Source organism: Melampsora larici-populina (assembly GCF_000204055.1).
Source record: "Melampsora larici-populina 98AG31 unplaced genomic scaffold MELLAscaffold_117, whole genome shotgun sequence".
In the NCBI taxonomy this organism is placed as follows: domain Eukaryota; kingdom Fungi; phylum Basidiomycota; class Pucciniomycetes; order Pucciniales; family Melampsoraceae; genus Melampsora; species Melampsora laricis-populina.
Window position 1 is genome coordinate 23,371 of NW_006768881.1, and position 21,659 is coordinate 45,029.

Consider the following 21,659-nt stretch of genomic DNA (forward strand, 5'->3'; position numbering starts at 1 on the left):
GTGAGCATCAACCAAGGCACGACTTGGTGTGGAATTCCATGGGCTGTGAAGTTGTGTAAGGGATGTAAGAAGATGCTTGTAGCGAGGGGTCGCGCATGCGGCTCTTCGTAGAATTGAGTTGAAGGAAAATTTGCACAAAGTAAATTTTATACAACTCAAGACCCTTGCAGAACAAGCCTGTTCCATCAAGAAACACAACTCACCGCTTTCTCTCGCAACTCTTGTGATTTTTAGTTAATCATTAAAAATTTCCACCCACCCACCCGGCAAAGTCGCGGGCGCCAGATTTGAGTGATGAGTCCTTTTTCTCATCAACGCAAATCTGGAGGCCCGCCCGCGTCGCCCCCCCCGTACCGTAGTATGACATAAACATTATGTTAGACTATGGAGGTGGTTGGTGATTAATGATGATGTAGTAAAACACATCACACTAACAACTCCAAGCGAGAATGGATGATGTACAAACCAGGGGAAATCCATAAGCAGTTACGGGTGCCAACAGTCGCACTAGTATCAATGGAACGATGAGTATATACGTCAGATCATTTACAAATTTGTAGAATTACTTCATGATGGCGACTACAAATGAAATATAAGATATGCAACTTACATCATGTCAGAGAATCAAGAGCAGTTGCAATGCGTGGTAGAATAGGAGATTGATACATCTCCAATATATTGTGCTCGAGAGGTGACAGCTTGGCAAGCCACTCTGATGAGTAGCAGTCAATCGGTAGTCCAGCTGGTGGTTTTAGCGGACTATCTGGAGCATTTTCTGTGCGTAATCTTGGTCGAAGCGGTCGTCCGTGCGTGTTTTTTGGAATACTGGCAGTAACTGATGCTTTATAAGCATCTGAAGATATAAAAACTTGCTCTAATGCTGAACTGCGCCATTGGAGCTTCCTAACGCGGCATGGAACTGCAGGACGCAGTTTGTTCGGCGATTCAATCTCGTGGTTGGTTTCATCGTCACTGCAGGCTACCTCAACAATGTTGGAAAGACAAAAAAGTGATTCTTTCGACATGACAATCTCATCCCGTAAGGTTTTGAGCTATTGAGCGAAAAGATAGTGTCAGCAGCCTTGTGAGAACAGAGCTGTGGCTTGAAAGTACTAACATGCCTCATTCTAGCCTTTCGTCGTGTTTCGTCTACACCTTTTTTTTCGTTCTTCATCCCAGTTTTGCTGGCAATACCTATCAATTTCAAAAGGTAAGGGTAAGTATGGATCCTTGGCCTTTGCGCGCAAACTTTGAGAAACATGTTCTAACCTTTTTGATAGAGAAGTCACGTAAGTTGTAAAGCATCTCTTGATCAACGCAGAATTTTCAGGGGCCAGCGAGACGCCATTATATTCGCCGCACTCCACCAGTTTTAAGAAAATTCCCAAAGCCAGGCTCCAGAGCCACCGATTGTCCTGTGAATTGGAGGACTCAGAGAAGTCGGGTCGAAAAGACGAGACTCCCACAGACTTCATCATGCGCCACATGACAGTCAATTGCTGTGGAGTTGAGTTGATGTGTCCAGGTCCATCGGGGTACGGATAGCATGGATCTGCAGGTATGCGGCCGGAAGGTCGTAGCGGAGGATTTGAATCGTCCTCCAAATCAGCAGGATCGGTTTCGCGCATCCAATCAGACTTCTCTTCTTTGCCTGCTGGTTGTGGAAGTTGAGTTTCATGAGGGCCCAGCCCTAAAAGTGTATCAATATGAAAACGCATATGCGACTTCATAGGACATCAAAGTGAGAGTTGGACTGTTATTTCAAAGCAAGTGGAGAGAGAGATATTATGATGTGGACTTACAGCTGTACATCCACCGCGTGTCTTCTTTGGACTATCACCTTGATCCATCTTGAGGCTACTCACTGTCTTTGATAAATATCTCAAGTCTGCGGTCAAAGATTCCACCTTTTCATTCAGTTCATTTGTTTCAAGCTGAAGGCGCTGAATGAGAACTGAATCTTCGGCAACCTTGCGTTTCAAATCACTCAATGTCCATTCTTCAGCTTGAATGCTTTCATCAACAGTAATATGAGCGGCGGTACCCGACGTTGTAGGACCAGGCTTTGCGTGTGTTGAGGATCTTCCAGGCCTTTCTGAGGGTGCAGGAGAGTTTGCCAATGAAGCAGGATTAAGACGGTGACTGACTTTCTGGCGGTGATGACGATTTGAGTACCGATTGGATGACATATCTGATTGACCATCAGATATACTATTGAGCTCCCACTCGCTTTCCTTATCGTCATCCGGCTGTTGTTTGTTTGACTTCTGTTTTGACAAATTTGAGGACAATTTTCGGATAGTTGGATTTGGGCGGGGGTAAGACAAACGGCCGTGCTCTAAGCTCGGGATGATGGGAGCGGAAAGTTTGGAGGTTGATCTAGAATCACTAAGATTTTGGGAAGGAGTCGCCGAGGGAGAATTCGTGGTCGATGAATTGTCCTTCTTCGTGGATGATTTGATGGACGCGCGAGTGCGCACAACACTATCACCACTCGACATGTCTTTGACTTCAAAAATCATGCAAAAACTCTTCAGAATTCATATCAACTTGAGGTAATGTTCAGAGCGCAAAACGTACCTGTGGAACAAGTCTCCAAGTCCATGGAAGATACCCCTTCCCTACCCTTGCCCTTCTGTGAGATGTTTGGATCCAAAGACAAAGTTGATGTTGATTCTTTCGGTCGGATCTTTGAAGCATCATGCCGGCCGCTTGTGCCTGTACAAGATGGCTGTCTTGCTTTTGACGCTTTGATGGATTTTTTTGATGATGGGCCTTGAACCAAAGCGGGTGATGAATCCGAACCTACAGTTGCTTTTGTAATAGAAGCGCAAGACGTCCTACGGCTGGAAACGCGGGGGATGGGTTCCAAAGAGGCGCTGTCTGCTTGTAGATTGGTCGGTTGTGTTGAGGTGACAGACGATGATAAGACCTTTGATGTCGGCTCTGATGAAGTCGAGACAAGCTGATCTTTCTTTTTTTTTTAGAATGCTGATCCTTAGGAAGCGAACGCATGGGACGTGGCACTTCAGAGTTGGTCTGTACCACCTGGGCCTCCTCGGTAATTAAATCACTTGAGTCAGAATCTTCAATTGGTCCCGAAGATTCGATTGAGGTCGCTGATTGACTTGTAAGAGTTGGTTCTGTGGATGGATGAAGCTGGGAGCCACTGACAGGAACTTGTACAGTGAAGGTTGAAGAATCGTCGAAAGGAGTTGACGGATTCGTAACAGGGACTTCACTCAAGAATTCTGCTGGAACAATGACTGTTTGTATTCACAACAGAGAATCAATGTTATGATTCGAGAAGAAGTAATTATACAGTCGAAATGTTACTCACTCAGGTCGTTGTAAGCCTGACACTGACTAATCAGTGCGTCTCTATTGAGCGGAGCCGTGTTGACTCCAACATCCCAAAGTAAGTGTGTTAGCTGGGTATTGTTAAATTGAGAGAAGTCGACTGCAGGCACTTGCACTTCATCCGCAGGTGGACTGGCGGGTATGACAGGAGGTACAGTCAGAGTTAATGATGGTCCAGTTTGTCGTCCTCGAGTGATTTGACTGGCGGGTTTGATTCGCTCTTGATCGACATCTGCTCGCAACCTCTTTTGCTGCACGTGCTTGTCAAGAAGCTGCAAAAGCCCGTTCCGAGTTGTCTTACACCCAATCGGTACACCAACCTTATTCAGACTTACAGTAGCCTGACTCAAAGGGACCTGTCCGTCTACTATCAAGAAAACCGCGAGAACATCATGATCATCAACTTCCAGTTCCATGAGAGATGAATCGGATGTTCATACAACTGACCTATGGGATTGTCGGACTCCAATTCTACACCCTTCCTCTTTTTATTGGACGTTTTGCGTAATACCATTTGGTGACAATAGAGACACTGATTACGAAGAAGATCTCCTTGCTTTAAAAGATAGACGTTGCTCGAAAAAATGAACCCTTGGTTAATCAAGGACGGTGTACAGTTGAGCGCACTAGCAAGAGATAAGACCAGACCCGCTGGGGAGGTTTTAAACGAGTGATCAGAGACCGGTGATCAGAAGAAATTTAGTAGATCACGATTAAAAAATAACGATGAAAGATCAGAATGAGTGTGTGACTATATCTGCTCATGTGCTTTTGTGGTCAACAAAAGATTTTTAAGGTTGTAGATCGCAGATGGAATCCAAACAAGCTCAGAATGAAGCAATGCCACAGGACCTGCCTGTAACTTTTGATGAAGTCAAATAGACAAAAAGGTTGAACAAAAGATTGATGAAAGTGCTTGATCATGGAGCTCGGGATTTTAAGTCAAATGGACGGTTCGCTGCGCAAAAGGGAAGGGTGCGATAATTGATCAAAGGATTTTAATATAAGACTGGTCACCGGCAAAACAACATGCTGACATCACCAATCTTCCCAAATATGAATAAAACAATTGGCTCAGCTACAGTCACTTGGATGATGCCTTTCAAACGGAGATGTCTTGTAACAACATAAGATAACCAACATATGAAAAGTGGGTAACCAATAACACCATTCAAACACATAAACCTATGATATACTCATGATTCAGTAACTTTGGAAATTATGATAAGAATGTCACAAGATAAATTTGAAATTTTGATTCAAGGGTGGCAGAGAGTTTTCGAGTAGAGGAGTTGAGAAGACAAGATATATGTTCTTGATGTCAAACCAGTCTGCTTGCGTGTAATCACATTGGCCAAGCAGTTTGATTTGCTATATTCGATTTTGCTCTACATGTCATTCAAGAGTAATACTAAGAAACAACGTCAATGGATTACTTTTAATGATAGACAGGATACGACACTGACCAGCCATATGGATTTAACATGATCCCAAAACCTTACTCAAAAGCAATGCGTTCCACCCTGTTATTCAAAAGTATGTCACAGTTTGATGAGACACTCTGCCTTTTTTTAATAACAGAGGAAAAAGGAGATGAGAGACTAACCTTGTTTCTAAGCCGCGCCATGAGCTTCGCCGTGATTTAATCCACCATCACCAGCGTCATTAGCTTGGGGCTCCGGCACCGGTTGCAACTCAATTTGAAATGGAACATCAAAGGAGTAGATGATTCCACGTTCTCTGTCAAAGACGTGCAGTTGGCGGAGGATGGGGACCACATAATAGATGAAGGAGTCGACAAGTTGAGGCTTGGTTTGCATGCGAACTCGAGGAATCGTATGATGGAAACACTTCAACAATTCACGAATATTGGCTGTGGTGGCAGATCGACTATGGATGACAGATATATCAAGAGTGACAAGGTCTCGAAGATGAACAGGTATAGTGTAAATATGAATCGGTGGAGGAAGCGCGGTAATATGGTTATCAAGGGTTACTCCATCGCTTTCGAAGTCTGGCTGGAAAGGATACATTGGCGGAACGTTACCAGCAGATAAATCAGGAAAAGACATGATTGGTTCTAAAAATATTGATGAGATTATAAGTGATCCAAAAATTTGATTTAAGATTTTAGCTGAGATGTTGGAAAAAAGTCTTAGAAAACTAGACAAGAGACACTGGCTTTATAGTCAAGATATCTCGCCTCTCGAAGCTTGTTATCTGAAAACAACCAATTAATGTATCAATGTATAGTAAGATATTCGCGTCGTACGTTTGCCATTGTTTGGAAGTTTGTTAGGACAAACTTTAATTAATGTCATCAATCTCATGAGCTCAACCCTTCATGATATCATGATATCATCACTGTTCTAACAGATATTAGAAGAGAAACGAAGAGTTTCCACTCTCCTTGTTGAGAAAAAAACATATTGATTGCCCATATCATATGACTTGAGTCCGCACAAGCCAGAAATCTAAAAGGCATGAAGGTGTCTCATTCACCGGTGGTCTCATTATGTATTAGATATATATATATCATGTTGGCTACAGTACAGTAGTCACTAATGTTTTAACGTACTCAATCTGAGTACTTCTAATTATCTTCCCCTTGCATATATTCAGGGTTGATGTGTACAAAATTAATCGAGCCACATGTCCTCATCAAGGGTCAAGAGTCCAAGACTATAGCTATATTTATAATGTCTTAGAATTGAAGTACGCATATGGATCCCGAGTTATCTCGGATTAAGTAGATAAGTCAAGATGGAGATTAATTACATGGAGAATGGGGTGCGTCGGCACCGGTGTGCGTCGGATGGGTCTAAAAACAACACTCTTATTGAGAACCTACTTTACAAGTCTTTTCAGAACCAGTCAATACAATCCAAATAGAAAAAAAAAGTTCAAGATGAGACACGGAATACAGCAGCTAGGTACTTGACAAGATCAAAGTCAAAAAAACAAAGCTAAGGATTATTTGGAGGCACGGGTGCATCTGATAGGTTTGCAGACCAGCTGTACCTAATTACAACTCAGAGCTAGTAATTGAGCCATTCTCATCGCCTTCCTCTACACTCATTAACCCTTTGAGAACTTCTTCCTGGACTTGTATGTCCTCGACTATGGTACTTAACTGTGCGCAAAGGTCTGTCACTTGAGATTTCAAGTTTGTGACCGAGGCTTTCAACTGTCCAATATCTTCGTTTTTATGTTCCAGCTCTTCGACCCGCACTGTGAGGAGACGTACTTTGTCAAAAGAAATATGAGCAATCACAGAAGAATCATTTGATCACAGAATTGAGCCCACTTACTGGCTTCATCTTGCCGCATCTCTTCTGCTAAAGCACTTAAATCGGATTTTTTGTTTGTCTCCATTCTCACTCTGAGCTTTTCCACCGCATCCTCTAGCTCCCAAACTGATGGAAGGAGACATTCAGCAAAACACTGATATGCAGAAGGTAAATAGATGTACTGACGTTTCTTTGCTTGCTTTCTTTCTTCCTGAAAGACTTCCACACCAGACCTTTTACCTGAAACCGAACCAGATGACATTTCAATAGGTGGGATGTCATGCCCAATAACTATTTGAATCAGAGAACACTAAGCAAAAGTTCAAGGAGACATGATTCAAAGCTATTTGTCTTACTTGCCTGGATTTGGACTGTCCATCCAGTTTGTCTCTGACATGTCAATAAGAGGTGGAATGACATCTTTGACCTTGACCGAAGCTCCAGGTGAAGCATGTACATTGATGCACTGTGACATTGATGCTGCAGGGATGACTCGATTCAGGTTTGTACCTTTGTGTTGGATGCGTAGGAGTTTTCCGGGTCTTGAGAGCTAGAAAGACAAATCTTAATCAAATGAAATCTTGCTTGATCTCTAATGATATTGGATGACTAACCAATTTATCTTTCTTACGTGGTTGGGATGGGTCTGGTAAGCTGGTGGCATTCCCTAAATGAACAAGTTTCATCAGTGAACATTGTCGAATTAGCCAAGTCAAAAGCAAAATGACCAGCTGAAAATCATTACCTATCTCTGAGCGTTTGAAAAGTCGCTCACCATTGAGCTCGTCAGTCGCAGTTCATTTTTTCTTTGCTTTAGTATTAGTACTGGACTCCAAGTGTGGAAGAGGCTCAACAGGCGCCGTTAGCGACATATGGGAGTATTCCTGAGCCTGGGAACAGCGAATGAACGTTAGCCTGAGATCACAAGTCGTGTAGACAGAGGGTTGGAAATGACATACTGGTGAAGGAGTGCTGTGGATGGGTGTGGTCCCGTTCTCAGATAGGCTGGGAGTTTGAGTATCAGCAGTTAAATTGAGAGCAGGCGCTTCACTATTAGGATCCGGAAAATCTGGTGTAGCAAGACATGGGTGAAGGATGATCCACATACATGATATTTTATGATTAGCAAATTCTAAAAATGATCAATGTGTCCAAAAGGAAAGAGCTTACATTCCGGTTGCATCTCACGGACCATCTTAGAAACCTCGTTTTTGGTGATTCCAGACTTGACTGGGGTCTGTGGATGATTGATACGCATCCAATCGAGCATGATCTGCTTGCTCATTCCGCGGCTGCTTGGGTCAAGCATGATGCCAGTGTAGTCGTTTGTAAATAGTTGATTGATCAATCAAAGATGAAGACAGTTGAACGCGCTTAAATAATTGGATGATTAAGAATGGAAACAGTTGAATTACGAGGTTGAAGAAGCTGATTAACAAAAAGATTGAAACCGGGTTGAAGGTAGAGGACAGGAGTTTGATTAAAGAGAGGTTCGATGATCTATATTATATATAATATTATACTCAGATTAGGATTGGAGGTATAGTTGATCAATATAAGCGTGCATATGATGATCTAGAGTATTACTTTCATGGATTACTCATCATATGATATTATATTGGGCTCAGGAGTGTCCAACGATACGTTTTGTCGCGTCATTGTGACAAATCAGTGCTGTTCGAGACACCAGTGGTTCGAGATAGCTACAGAATTGTTTTTGAAAGGGACCTTCAAAGAACTATAACATCATAAAAACAAAGGGGAAAAAATGGTTTGAAGAGACATACCTTGCTCTTCATGAGATAACCTGTCAGGCTGACGACCGTATAGTCTTATATGAAGTAGACAACCAGTGTCAACTACAAGTCATTTTTTGCCAAATGCGCCGGTGAAATGTACACAACTGATTAAGTGATGGCTTGAATGTAGGGATGGAAACTTGATCTTCCAGTCAATCAGCTTGCATGATTGGATCTGGTTGATTGGAGCCAAGTCAGAACTTTATCAATCGAAAGAAGGACAAAAAGTTGAGAAATCGAACAAGTAAATATATACACTTGTAACGCAATCATTGTTTTACCAGCGACACCTCCGAAATCATGACATGTCTATGATTGAGGCAATACAAAGATTTGTTTTAATACATCATACATTTCTGCAGGTAATTGAAGATGAACTTTGATTGTACATATGCCAGCGGATGATCATAGTGATCATCCGCGGCTTTATGACTTTTGTTAACCTTACATAATACATACCTTTGACCCAGGTTATGTAATTCCACACTTTTCTAAACCTTAAGGTAAATATTATTATTTGGGTAGTGTATGATTCAGAGTTTTTTCAATTCGTGCTTCAACAAAGGAACTCATCTGGCTTTTGTTGGTATCTCAAAAACTTCATTTCATCGAGCTCATCATCAAATCGATCCCCTTCTGGTTTCATATTTACTCTGACTTTGGATACATTTATGAAGAAAGATGAATGAGGGAGTCACCTTACCGAGCGTCCTTCTGGTTCAGTTTGCTATTGTATGGTATTCAAGGACCTGGACTCCCATCGCTTCACTGCTATCGATCGAACTCAGACTTCTCGCCTACAGCTTATTGAGGTGAATCCCTGGCCAACATGGGCCTTCATGTTCTCCTTTTCTCTTCGCCCTTTGGCTGGTGTCTTGGCGGATGGTCAACCTCAATCTTTGGAAGCATCAGGTCACAGCCCTTAATGATACCAAGAAACAGACTATCAAACCATCTGGCCCAACGTTGTCAAGATACATTTTGGCACCCAATGAATATCAGATCAATGATCATCCAAAGACTGTTTCTGACTTGGGGACTATCGCGTCTACTCAAACTCAACTCTCGACCGATCAGAGCAGCCTGTGTTCCAAGCTTCCCTTACCGGCCGAATCGCATGATCTGCAAGATCCTGCATCCTCCACTCGAAGATCAACACAAGAAAGCAAAAGTACGGAGTTGAGCATGGCATCATCCGAGTGCAATCAATCAAATGAGATGAAAGAAGAAGCCGATGGAGAAGCACAAGAGCTGTCTGAATCCGCACCTTTACTGTCCAAAGCTCAGCTGTCGCCTCCAACAACTACAAAGCCTATTCCTCAATCGAGTAGACCAGTTTGGCTTTTCAAGTCAATTCTTGGGATCTCGACAGATTCTCTTGGCACTAATCGATTCATCTTATTAGTCAACTTGCTCTTGACAGCGTTCTGTATGGAGGCGAGCTTCAGGACTGGTTTTTTCAATGATGAAGAAGATTTGGCATTTGTGAGAGTAGGAGCAGTAGGTGAAAATTGGGCCAAGATCCATGCTTGAATTCCACCTCGGGATCGAACAGGTTCAGAACTATATGGTTCTGATGTGATCTCAGTGGATGCCATCGTCATCACCAATGAAACCTGTTGGGGATTGGATAGTAGGACCCAGATTCTTTACATCTAATGAAACTGACTGGAATTCAGTGTTTAAGATTGGCAATTATGGCCTGGTACATTTTGTGAATGTGAGTAAGGATCTGATAACTTCCAGCTTGCTTCCGAACCTAAGTGGCACAGCCTTGAACCTACAAATTAGATCAGTTAACATCCTTGACATCCCCCCACATGCATCATGATTGGTCCCCTGCCGGGAGACACTTTAGGACGGTCCCTGATCCACACCTCGCATCTAACACGGTTGTGGAGGGGTTTTTTCATTTGCATACACCAGCTGTATCAAACGTACGTTATTCTGACTCATAAACATTTTTGTATGCCCAGATCAACTGATACATCTGTTTGACACTCTTTCACAATGTGCAGCTGGGTTTCCTTACAACCCTCTTAGATTGCCCCTTCACAACAATGGAGCGCAGAACAGCTTGCCCAAATTGCTCATGAGCAACATTTGGACTTTGTATTGGTCCTTGGTGACTTTATTTATGCTGACTCACCTCCCTACGCTGGAAATTGTGTACAAATCTTTGGAGAAAGTACCAAAAATCTTACACAAGCGCAAGATGGGAAAAGGTAGACAATCCATTAAGACTTGAATTTTTGATTCCTCTACAGGACTCTATGGGGATTGACACAATGAATTCATTTACAGTCCCTGCAGTCCATCAGGACTATTCGTATCTATGATGATTGTGAAGTGAGTGCATTTCAGACAACATATTGTCTATCAACCTCAAATTTGACTGAGTTTTTATACTTTTGAAGATCTACAACGGCTGGGCAGGTCAAGACACCAACACGGACCCAACCTTCCAACCAGCAAACAAAGCATACAAGCATTATCTCGGCAATGCCAATTATGATGGGCCTGGAAAGGGCAAGAACTATTGCTGGTTTTGGTATGGTGATTTTTTGTATGGGACTGTTGTTGTTATCGACATCCAAACCAAAGTTTGAGGTAGACTTTTTTTCAACTTAAGAATTATATATGTGATTTGTTTTTATATTACATATATTGAAGGTGTTTCAGTAAATGATAGAATGGAGAAAATCAAATTAACCACTTTAATACCAAAACCAGCTATACCAACTTTAACACCAAATCAACCAAACCAATGTTTCAAAACATCTGAAAAATGATGATCAATTTCAAACAATATCAAAACTTCAAGTATCTCTACCAAAAACTAACTTACATCATCAACAACAGTAAGATAATCAACATCAATACCATGGAGATAATCAACCAATTTCTCAATTGATTGTAATGAATCAGAATCTTCTCTTGATTCTTGATGTAAAATTCTCAGTTTGCTCAAGTGTTTCAATTTGTTCTTCATTTTACTGACTGCCAAATTTGTTTCTTTTGATCCTGTTAAAGTCAATTTATATCTTTGATTTGTTTTTTGTTTTTTGAAAACAAAGTCATGTCCAGAGGAAAGAAGAAAAATCATCAGTGTAACTAACTGGAGAAATTCTTCGACCGATGTTGAAAGGAGTAAAGCTTACTGATGAGTATGACATTTTCAGCCATAATTTCTTCAAAATTCTTTGAACTCCTCTTCTGAACTTTGGTTTTGATTTTCCATTGAATTGATCTTCAATCTTTCAACTTTGATTTCGGGTGAATTTAATTTTTGTTCATGTTTTCATGTTGTCTTTGTCTCTTCTTTCAAGTTGGAATAGATCTTCACTGTCAGATCCAATTCTTGCCCACTCTGGATCATTAATTTTCAACATGTTTAACTTGTTTTTCAGGACAAGGTGTTTCTTGGAAGAATTTTGTTTTTTGTGTCAGAATTGTGATTGGGATTTTTGTTATTGTGATGAAAGTATTCAAAAAAATACAAGTGAAATGCAATAGATGTAAAGATTTTGAGCATATACTTCAGTACAACTTGCCAAACTTCAGGGTGTGAGTCTCATCATTTTGCCTACAAACTTTGGTGATGTGTGAGGATAACTGAGATGTTACATCAGGTCAAAGATACAAATAAATCATGAATTACAAGTTGAGCAAATGGATGATGAATGTTGAGTACAAGCACAGGTTAAGACCGTTGAGGCGGCGCCCGCCGCTAATTGTGCTAGTCATACAAGTTAAAGGAAGACCGTGTTCAGCGGCAAAACTCCCAAAACTCCCAATCCCTATTCCAAATTTTGAGGTTTGCGCATCCTGATCATTTAATTTCATCATCACGTGTTCTACCATCACCTTCATTTGCCACTTGCAAAACACCTAAATCCTCATCTTATTAACCTCACTTCGCCTCTTTCCAATCACTTGACTGCTTGAACACCACTCTTGAAGCATATTGCACCGGTCTCCGCTCCTAATAAATCACACTCATCCTGTCTTCTTGACTATGACGGTTCTTGACTCAAGAGTCGAGTTGCTGCTCACCCGTGCCGCCATTGCTGATATCGAGCTTCTTCCTAGCAATTCATGATCAAATCAACCGATCCTCAGTCCAGCAATTCATTAAATAACCTGATCCTCAGTCTGACAACAACTACAAAACTATTGAACCGATTCAGAAAGATAAGAAAACAACCTTCAGTCAATCTAATGAGACTATAGAATCAATCCAAAACAACAAGAAAACAAAGTTTGCTCAATCTAATGTACCCATCAAACCAATCCAACTGAATAAGGAGATTGTATTTGGAGAAATTGATGAACCCATCAAAACAACCATCAGATCAGAACCAACTCAAACCAAACCTGAAAAAGATGCTAATTCTTCATCAATATTGAAGAAAGAAAACTCATCCAAAGACGAAGTTGAAAAAGTCAACTCGAGAGATGATGGACGAGAGGATCCCGCATCTTTGGAGCATCCCCATTGATGTTTCATTTTGTGACTGTCTTCTCATTTCCTTCATTACCACTCGATACTTGGTTTTGTTACCATCATGGTCCATTGATCTGCTACTCACGCTGGGTCTTGGTACACCTCTTCCCGTCAGGTCATCTCACTTCATGCCAATTGATAGGTGGTATAACTTTATAGTCCAGCAGCGATCAAACCTTCACTTGATGTTCATTTGAAACTGTCAGGGAAACATCAGCTAACAAGCTCAGGAATGAGATCAACACATGGCTCGAAGCTGCCCATCCTAAGGCTGAGACGACAGAGGAGAGGCAAGATTGGCGAAAGGTCGCAATGCCAGTGCCGATCAGTCACTGTAAGGAGGTCATCGCGCCGTGGGTTCACCTACTCGCTATCTCTGAGGTGAACCTGCTCACTGCCCAATCTCACGTCCGACACTAGGCATGTAGGATACTTGTATTCTGGTTTGACTGCCGCTTGGGCTTATAAGACCATTGATCCTTCTGTGATGTGAATAGCTGAGTGTCAAAGGCAGGAAACATGTAGTGCACTGAGGTTATCCTTTGTCCCATGTTTACCTTGATGGCTGCGCACTGTCTGGATGCGAAGCATACAAGATTCCTCTAGGCAATCTTGAGATTGACATACAAGGTTGCTTCTCCTTGGCTTCTCCTTGTTTCTCCTTTGACGCATCTTGCCAAACTGAGTTTCGTCTCAATCTGTTTCAATCTTCATATTTCTGATCGGCCATCTCAGTTACCTTGGAATTGGCGCAATGGAGATGGATATCAAAACTGATAAGGCCGAACATAGTATCGAACTCCATCTTCCTTATGTCCGACACATTTCAAAGAGTTTGTAATACTAAGTTTTCAAATAATCAGTCCGATCTTGTGTTTGTACAAATAACTAATCAGTCTTTTTTCTTCAAACCTTGCTGTATTATAGTCAGACCATCACCAATGTCCCTATACTTATAGGATCAATATCTTCTGAGAAAGAATTTATCTATGGCAAAGTATTGCAACCCTATCTCCTTTCACCGGAAAACCTTTTTGTCATCTCATCTGACTTTTGTCACTGGTGAGTCACCACATGATATCTTATATTTTGACACAGATACCATGTTTTATTCGCTGACCCATTGTTTTCATTGGCACATCAATTGGACATACAAAGTGGGCTCACGTTTTTCCTACACTTATTATAAAGACCTGGCGCGCAAATTGAGTTCCGGTGCATCTCCTCCAGCAACGCCAATTTACCAATCAATCGAGGCATTAGACCAGGAAGCGCTTAAGATACTTGAAAGCCTGTCTCATTCGGAATTCAGCCGTTACCTTTCTCAAACTAAGAACAATATATGTGGTTGTCCAGTCAATGCGTCCCAGCTTGTGATAGTATTGTGAGTTATGCTTCTGCGTTTGTAAGTCTTGGATTAGAAGACGCCAAAGTACTACAATGTCAACCTATTCGTGCGAGTCACAATACTTGACAAGTCATACAAATACAAACAAGGCTAACAGCTCATCATGAGTAACAAATCTGATATCTACAAATTGTAGAATTGAGGTTAATTTGTTGATCTGTTTTTTTCTGTTTCAGTCAATCGAACTCAAACCAACTTGGTATGATACATCTTACTTACCACCACTACTTTCAACCAGTAAATCTAAAATCCTTACACCACAACGGATCAAATCATTACATGCAGGAGGTCAATTTGTCTACAAATCTTAACTCATCAGACAGAATCCTTGAGATCATCAGTTAACAAACTCAAAAAAGGATCATACATGAATCACACGATCAAATTCACAATCTCAGAATCAGATAAAATATTTATACACGAGATTTCAACAGCAGGAACTTTGAGCGATAAGCTTTCTGCGTTGATCTTAGTGATCTTTTCTTCACCTTTACTTGCAAACTTGCACAGATTCCTTTTGATTTGTAAAAAACATCAAGAGGTGAAGCTGGAAAATTGATTAGAGGATTAGCTCATTGGTTAGAAAAATTAAATCATTCTGGTTTACCTGATCAAAAGTCAAAAAGTTTTCAAGATCAAAATGAAGGACTTGGAAGTTTGAGATTTGAGAATGAACAGCTTTGGGAAGGATTCAAGAGAGTTTGATGAGAGGTCCGAAGAACATGTGCTTGGATATGAGTGGTTGGCTGTTTGTTGTTTTGAGGATTGGTTCAAGAAATGATATCTAGAATTCTTGGGAATCATTGAAGTAAGCTGTTCTTTCATTGAAAATCTACAATTCTTAGGTAGAGAAACTGATTAAAATGAAATAAATTGGATTGGCATTAGAAAAGTTTGCATAATGTTTCAGTTTTCAATCAAATTCAAAGTGTTTCATGGCTCTATTATTCATCAAGTTTAGAAGCAGAACAAGAACAAAACTTATTGAGATTATTAGTGAATAAATTAGGAGATTGAGAAAACACAGTATGTTAAGTTGTTATCTTTCACAAATCTTACAATTACATCTGGTAATGAAATCTATAATCACACAAGGAATCTCAGGATTAATGTTCAAATTTGAAGATTCTAATAAAGATGAAAATGTCACCAATTCCAAAAATTGAAAAGGATTATGTAAAGTTCAAGATCATTTGTATTATGGTACTATTGCATTAAATAAAATCACTTTGGGAAAAGATGAAGATGAATCAGTTGCAAAAAATAATTGAGGTTTATTTTGAATTGTTTAAAGGGATTTTAGGAAAAACAGAAAAAGAATAAGGAGAAGAAGAAGGGATAGAAAGGAATGAAAAATCAAATGAAGAAGAGATTAAAGCAAATGAAATAAAGCAAGAAGAAAGATTGAAACAAAATAGGGGTAAAAAGGAATTAGAAATAGGGATCAAGGAAGACTTAATAATCAAAGAGCATAAAGCAAATTATTAAGTGCAATCTTCACTGGATTTTATTGTTCATTACCTGATGGTAAGATTGATGATGATGGATTAAAGGATGAGATTTGAAATTTATTCAAGATTTTATATTCTACTAATTCATATGTTTTTAGACAATCTTCAACATTAATTTATCATTTAATCAAGTTTCATCAATTTTTGATCAAGATTTCTCAACATCCACTTTTGTGAATCTTTTGTTTGAAGCTCTTAAAAAAGATCAATGCATGCAAATAGTTGAAAGTTTTGTAAGAAGGATCCTTCAGGGGTTGATCTTTGATCAAGCTCCATTTATTTGTTCTGCTTTAGTCTTAGTTGGTTATGTAAGTGGGATCCTTCTTAATTTTTATTTATCAATTTCAAGATTAACATACTTTTTTATTGAAGATGTCAACTTTTTCTCAATGATTGTTAATCATCTCCTTGATTTGTCAAGCTTATTTACAATCTAATCCTACCATTTCTCCTTTGCCACCAAATGCAATGGAAAACCATGTATGTGGTAAGATCTATCAAACTGTTTCATAAGATAATCAACTTTACAACATCTCACAAATCAGTTCTCATTTTGAAAACCCAAAACAATTAAACTATTTGGATTTAGTAAGTTTTGGTGTCTTATATGAATTTAAAAGCCATCTTCAATTCATCAACAATTTAGTTCAAGTTATATAATCAAATCTCAATTTGGATTCAATCCATCAACCTTGCATCAAATCAAGAATGATTAGAGTTCTATCTGTCAGTAGTCATCTCAATTGTTAAAACATATCAAATCATTAATAATCCCTAATGCCATCTTTTGTTCAAAAGTCTACATCACAGATTGAGCAAATTTTCAGTGTAAGAATTCAGGAATCAGCTGGAATCAAAATCTTACTACAATTGATTAATACTGAGCCTTGGAAACAGATGGTGGGTGATCTCAGTTTTTCTATTTTGTAATCTTAGAAGGTTGAATAAATTAATGTGTTTGAGCATGGTGTACTAGATTATTTGACAATTTGAAGATCTTCTCCCTGTGCATATATATCACTAGCACAATTGGGCGGCAGGCGCCGCACTGACATTTTTGTCAAAACCTGAAGAATAATTATGGGGTGTTTCTGTAGATACTTTGAGGATTTGGTGTGCTCCCAGGCGCACCTGAACTCTGACACATTGGTTTTGTGCTTTTTGTGCCACACCCTGTATGACTGCATGGTGCACATTGTGTAAACCATAGTATATCCTGCCCTAAGCCTAACCCCTAAACCTAAACCTAAACCTAACCCCTAACCCTAACCCTAACCCTAACCCTAACCCTAACAGTTCCTAACCAGTTTTTACTTCTTGAGTCTCATCAGGGATTTGAGGTTTTTATCTTTATTAGTTGTCCTTGTGTGCAACAATTACAAATTGCCAATCAATGATTCAAGATGATAGTCATTTTGTGTTTCATAGCTATCTTGCAATGGTTTTCTCAGTATTTCAATACTGTAGCATCATCTCTCATTTTCCTAATGTCACTACATACCCACTCCAATCAGTTGAGCTTTCAGTTCTCATCAAGGTGTAAATGACCCAGGTGGATTGATCAAAAGAATCTGATTGGACAAAGTTTGATGATAGCGAACAACGGTTAATGTAGAAAGCAAAAGGTATAAGAAATATAAAAGAAGGAAATTTATAATTCACATATATGTAGTAATACATATCATGTTTAGATGGGTACGGGTTTTTTTACTGAAGGCAACTGTCGAAAACAATATTGTGTATCATTTTTTTAAATTCAGTAAGAATTCCAGGATCAAAAGTAAAACATGACCTATTGAACTTCAAAAAGAAGAGGCTTGGATAGCAATGATAATCAAATAAATGTACTTGTATGAATGTTAAGGAAAATCATTGGAGTCAACCTATGAGCTCATTCAAGACTTTTGAAAAACACAAAGAAGAGATCAATACAAAGATGGAAGAAAAGGAAAAGAGTAGTATGTGAGAAATATACCTTCTTGACATGATGATAAATCAATTGATAACCGACTCTTATCTTGACTCCTTTGCATAAAATATTCTCAATTGCATCTTATGGTCAAGAGCTTCTAAGAAAACTACTGGGCCAATATGTGAATGGCTCATTCACTTTACATAATTTGAGTTCATTAGTCTTACATGAATGTGGATTGTGATGATATGGATTATACATGAATTACTAATGTGTTGTGTATTATAAGACAACTTTATCTCTTCTGCTTCTTCATTCACAAGGACCGCCAGATCCCCCCTCGACGTCGTGGGGGGTTGGCAGCCTCGCAAACGTGTTGCAAATGTGTCCAATCCTATGTGCCTTTGTGTGTCCTAGCCTTAGGCAGTGTTTAGGCAAAACTTCCATGATCGCAAGCCTGACCATCTTTAAGCTCTCAGCTTGGGCTGAACATGGACATTCCGCTCAGAAAACTGGATGAGCCAGCTATCTGGAAAAGTGAACTTTGACATTTCACAAAGGAAAATGTCAACAGACCTCCATGTAGTATCACATGCAAGACATTTTGTCTTTTTATGAATCAGATTGATCATCATTTTCAATTCAATCCATCGATTTCACTACTCAATAATCAACAAAAGCATTCTTAAGACTTTATGAAAATGAAGAACAACAAATCATATAGTCAACTCAAGAACTCATCAGTTTCATAGCAGATGCACTGCCACCACCCAATCAAAAACAATCTATCAATTCAATTCATCAATCTTCATTACTTTCAATTCCAATTCCATCAAAACATTCATCACTCAATCTTCACTTTCAACTTTCCATCAATTCATCAATTCATTCATCATCTTCTATTGCTTTGATGATTCAACGCACATCTGGATATTGAACTCTTATCTCATTTGTTTAATTAGATCACGATTGCTACTACTGCAACTCAAGCCTTTGCTGAACAAATCAAGGCGATTGACAATGAATTGAATAGATTACAAGGCATTGTACCACATGTTGAGATGAAGATTACTAGATCAGAGATGGTCAAACAACTTGAAGAGGCTAGACAAACTATTGAGGATATCAGGTAAAGTTTATATTTCTATTTGAATCCGAATGAGATGCTGAACTTTAAACTGACAAAGATTATGAAAAGATCTTACAAGTAGGAGGAGTGAAACTAAGAACAATGAATTGCAATCCAATCGATTAACTAAATCAGAAGTTACGCTTAATAAATCAAAACGAGATTTTGAAAAGTACACAAGAAGTTTAGAAAAGAATTCAGAAGAATTGAATTCGATTGCGATTGGATTAGAAGAACTTGAAGGAAAGAATTCAGTGATGGTAGCTGAAACTGAAGCTATGAGAGAAAGAAAGCTTTTGAAGGTGGTTGGTATGAATGTATTGAACTTGAAGAACTAAAGGTTGGATTCTCTCGATCTACATTGCTTAATGCTTGACTTATTCACTTTACCATTTGATTTGCTGACTTGATATTTTTGATCATACATAGTCATTACGAACGATTCCTATGCATCCTTTCATCATCCCGCTCTATGACACATTTTTACATTCTACTACTTGTGAACTTCATTTCATATTCGAATGTATGGAGGAAAATCTTTATCAGCTTACTAAATTTAGAAAAGGTCGACCATTGGCGGATGGTCTCATAGCCTGTATCTTTGAGCAAATTGTATTAGGACTTCATCATGTTCATTCTTGTGGTTACTTTCATCATGATATGAAACCTGAAAACTTACTTATCACTACAACGGGTCTCACCAATTACCCTCAAGGAAATTGTAGAGTCTTGAATGATTGAACGAGTCATTGAGGGCGAGATTGGTTTGATTGGTACGAGTGATAGTCGATGTGAAATTGTATATTTACAAGATTAAATGAAAATCTCATACACTGGATCATAGAGAATGAAAACCCGAGAAAGGTCAATGTCTTCTGAATGGTGCATGAATGATTGTAAGAAAATAAACTTGACTGTTATGAAAAGATGATGAGAATGGTCTCAATGGGCTATCAGTGACATCTTGATTGAGATCAAAGAATGTATCTTTGGTTTCAAAATCGATATAAAGGATTGATTTGATCAAATGAGGATGCTTAGATACAAACACTTTGGCTTTCAACCCAAAGAAATTGTTCAAAAAACAACAAGACAATCAGATGTAATGTAATGAAAAAGATCAAGAGAATTACACTTACGCTCCATGACCATGACCTACCACAATAAAACCAGATTGACTGATTCCATTCCAATCTTTTTTGAATTTGATCAAATGCACCAATTTGTTTCAAGAGTTTATCCATCACTTTTATACTATCTGGGATTTTAGTCATACATAGGTAAATTCATAGTGATTGTGTGAGGTGAGACTGAAGATTGTTGATCTTCAACTTGACAATGTATAGTTGTTGATCATGTTGCGTTTGATGTGTTCGATGAGTTGGAAGTTGATGTGGTGGGGGATGAAATTGTGATGAGGTCAATTGTGGTGGTCGTGGTTGAACAAATGGGCAGATGGATTAAGAATAGGTCATTGTAAAGGCATGCAATTGATCACGGGGATTGGTTTCTCGGAATCCCGGTTAGCCAATAGTCCAACAGGAGACCTGTGATGAGGCACCGAGCTGGAGGAGAGATATATCATTAAAGGTGTGACACAAGGTTTATGTGTGTGTCAGATTGTGAAATGTCTAAGTCTCAGCGACAAGACTCAGTTGTGGGCCTCTCAAGAATAGCCCTATGTTCCCTAAAGCTTAGAGGATTGGCTGAACGTGCAGGGCTGTTCATTAAGACTTTTGTGCTAAGGCGGTGGAGCAATGCATATCTGAGCTGCTCAGATAGAAATCAATTGTGATGCAGGCTGGAGACAACTGCGAGACGCCAACCCCCCTCGATGTCAAGGGGGGATCTGGCGGTCCTTGTGATTACACAGCATACTAACAAGAATCATGTCATTATTGAATCAAATCCAAAGAGTTATTCAACTGAATTAGGCTGGATATGAGAAATTGTAGATTTCTGTGTTGAATAACATTTGATTGTACAGGACCAAGTCCAGAGTCTATTGATTCCATATGATTTATTGGCCTGATTGTTTTGGATTCTTGGTCCGTACATTTTTGAATTTGTTCTTGTGATTTGTCATATGATTTGATAATGTTTTTGTGTGATTTAAAACATGGAATGTTTAATATATTGAGCCATGTGATAGCTTTAAATGATGATCCATTGGTTTTTCTAAGTCCTGGCACAAATGCAATCAAATAAAATCCAGGTGACATCAATTTAAAACCCTATAAAGAATGAATAAATATTTGAAGTGAGTATCAAGGCTCTATGGGAAAAAAGACAAAAGAAAAGCCAGCTTGATAGTGAGGTCCAGTTAAAGATGAATGACTATCAATGGAGAGTTGAGTTGAGACTACCTAAATTGTTTGTAATGAAAAATAAAGCTGCACTGTGAAACATGTGAAGTTAGATGCTTGATACCTTTTCATCATCCATATTTTGGGAATTTTGTGTTTTAGTAAAGAGGTGTTGATGGTTATGTCAATAATGAATTGCTCAAGTTGTTTGAATCACAAGACTTGAAGCTTGATTGAGTTCTTGTTCACAAATATCCATATGAAGTACTTATCCATTGATGTAATCAATGTCAGTTGTTGCTGAGCACATCAAGCAGGTTCATTCACAAATCATTTATAGGTTTAGATCTGGAGCTTCTGGATTATTATCCATAGCACTGAAATGCATCAAACAATATCTTTCATCTTCAAGTGATGATTTGGAAGCAGGTCATGAG

At 39.2% G+C, this 21,659-nt stretch overlaps 7 protein-coding genes across 7 annotated transcripts; 4 read left to right on the forward strand and 3 right to left on the reverse strand.

Annotated features, from left to right (window-relative positions):
* Positions 1-1,726: 1,726 nt before the first annotated feature.
* On the reverse strand, positions 1,727-3,776 carry MELLADRAFT_69831 (uncharacterized protein; the record flags this gene model as incomplete). The annotated part of the gene is made up of 6 exons (XM_007418994.1): positions 1,727-1,753; positions 1,803-2,509; positions 2,581-2,946; positions 3,012-3,266; positions 3,341-3,632; positions 3,696-3,776. 6 exons carry the CDS (start codon positions 3,774-3,776, stop codon positions 1,727-1,729), a joined length of 1,728 nt encoding a protein of 575 aa, XP_007419056.1.
* A 1,197-nt stretch (positions 3,777-4,973) lies between these two features.
* On the reverse strand, positions 4,974-5,432 carry MELLADRAFT_69832 (uncharacterized protein; the record flags this gene model as incomplete). The annotated part of the gene is made up of 1 exon (XM_007418993.1): positions 4,974-5,432. One exon carries the CDS (start codon positions 5,430-5,432, stop codon positions 4,974-4,976), a length of 459 nt encoding a protein of 152 aa, XP_007419055.1.
* A 953-nt stretch (positions 5,433-6,385) lies between these two features.
* MELLADRAFT_69833 (uncharacterized protein) lies at positions 6,386-7,756 on the reverse strand (the record flags this gene model as incomplete). Its single annotated transcript, XM_007418992.1, has 6 exons — positions 6,386-6,591; positions 6,672-6,776; positions 6,891-6,960; positions 7,161-7,259; positions 7,282-7,317; positions 7,610-7,756. The coding sequence occupies 6 exons, from the start codon at positions 7,754-7,756 to the stop codon at positions 6,386-6,388; spliced, it is 663 nt and encodes a 220-aa protein (XP_007419054.1).
* A 2,513-nt stretch (positions 7,757-10,269) lies between these two features.
* Positions 10,270-11,058, forward strand: MELLADRAFT_84542 (uncharacterized protein; the record flags this gene model as incomplete). The annotated part of the gene is made up of 4 exons (XM_007418978.1): positions 10,270-10,386; positions 10,493-10,674; positions 10,771-10,798; positions 10,867-11,058. 4 exons carry the CDS (start codon positions 10,270-10,272, stop codon positions 11,056-11,058), a joined length of 519 nt encoding a protein of 172 aa, XP_007419040.1.
* Positions 11,059-13,716: 2,658 nt separating this feature from the next.
* Positions 13,717-14,344, forward strand: MELLADRAFT_41191 (uncharacterized protein; the record flags this gene model as incomplete). Its single annotated transcript, XM_007418979.1, has 3 exons — positions 13,717-13,793; positions 13,884-14,011; positions 14,115-14,344. The coding sequence occupies 3 exons, from the start codon at positions 13,717-13,719 to the stop codon at positions 14,342-14,344; spliced, it is 435 nt and encodes a 144-aa protein (XP_007419041.1).
* Positions 14,345-17,727: 3,383 nt separating this feature from the next.
* On the forward strand, positions 17,728-19,254 carry MELLADRAFT_69834 (uncharacterized protein; the record flags this gene model as incomplete). The annotated part of the gene is made up of 3 exons (XM_007418980.1): positions 17,728-17,833; positions 18,778-18,916; positions 18,999-19,254. The coding sequence occupies 3 exons, from the start codon at positions 17,728-17,730 to the stop codon at positions 19,252-19,254; spliced, it is 501 nt and encodes a 166-aa protein (XP_007419042.1).
* Positions 19,255-19,363: 109 nt separating this feature from the next.
* MELLADRAFT_84544 (uncharacterized protein) lies at positions 19,364-19,657 on the forward strand (the record flags this gene model as incomplete). Its single annotated transcript, XM_007418981.1, has 1 exon — positions 19,364-19,657. One exon carries the CDS (start codon positions 19,364-19,366, stop codon positions 19,655-19,657), a length of 294 nt encoding a protein of 97 aa, XP_007419043.1.
* Between the last annotated feature and the right edge of the window lie 2,002 nt (positions 19,658-21,659).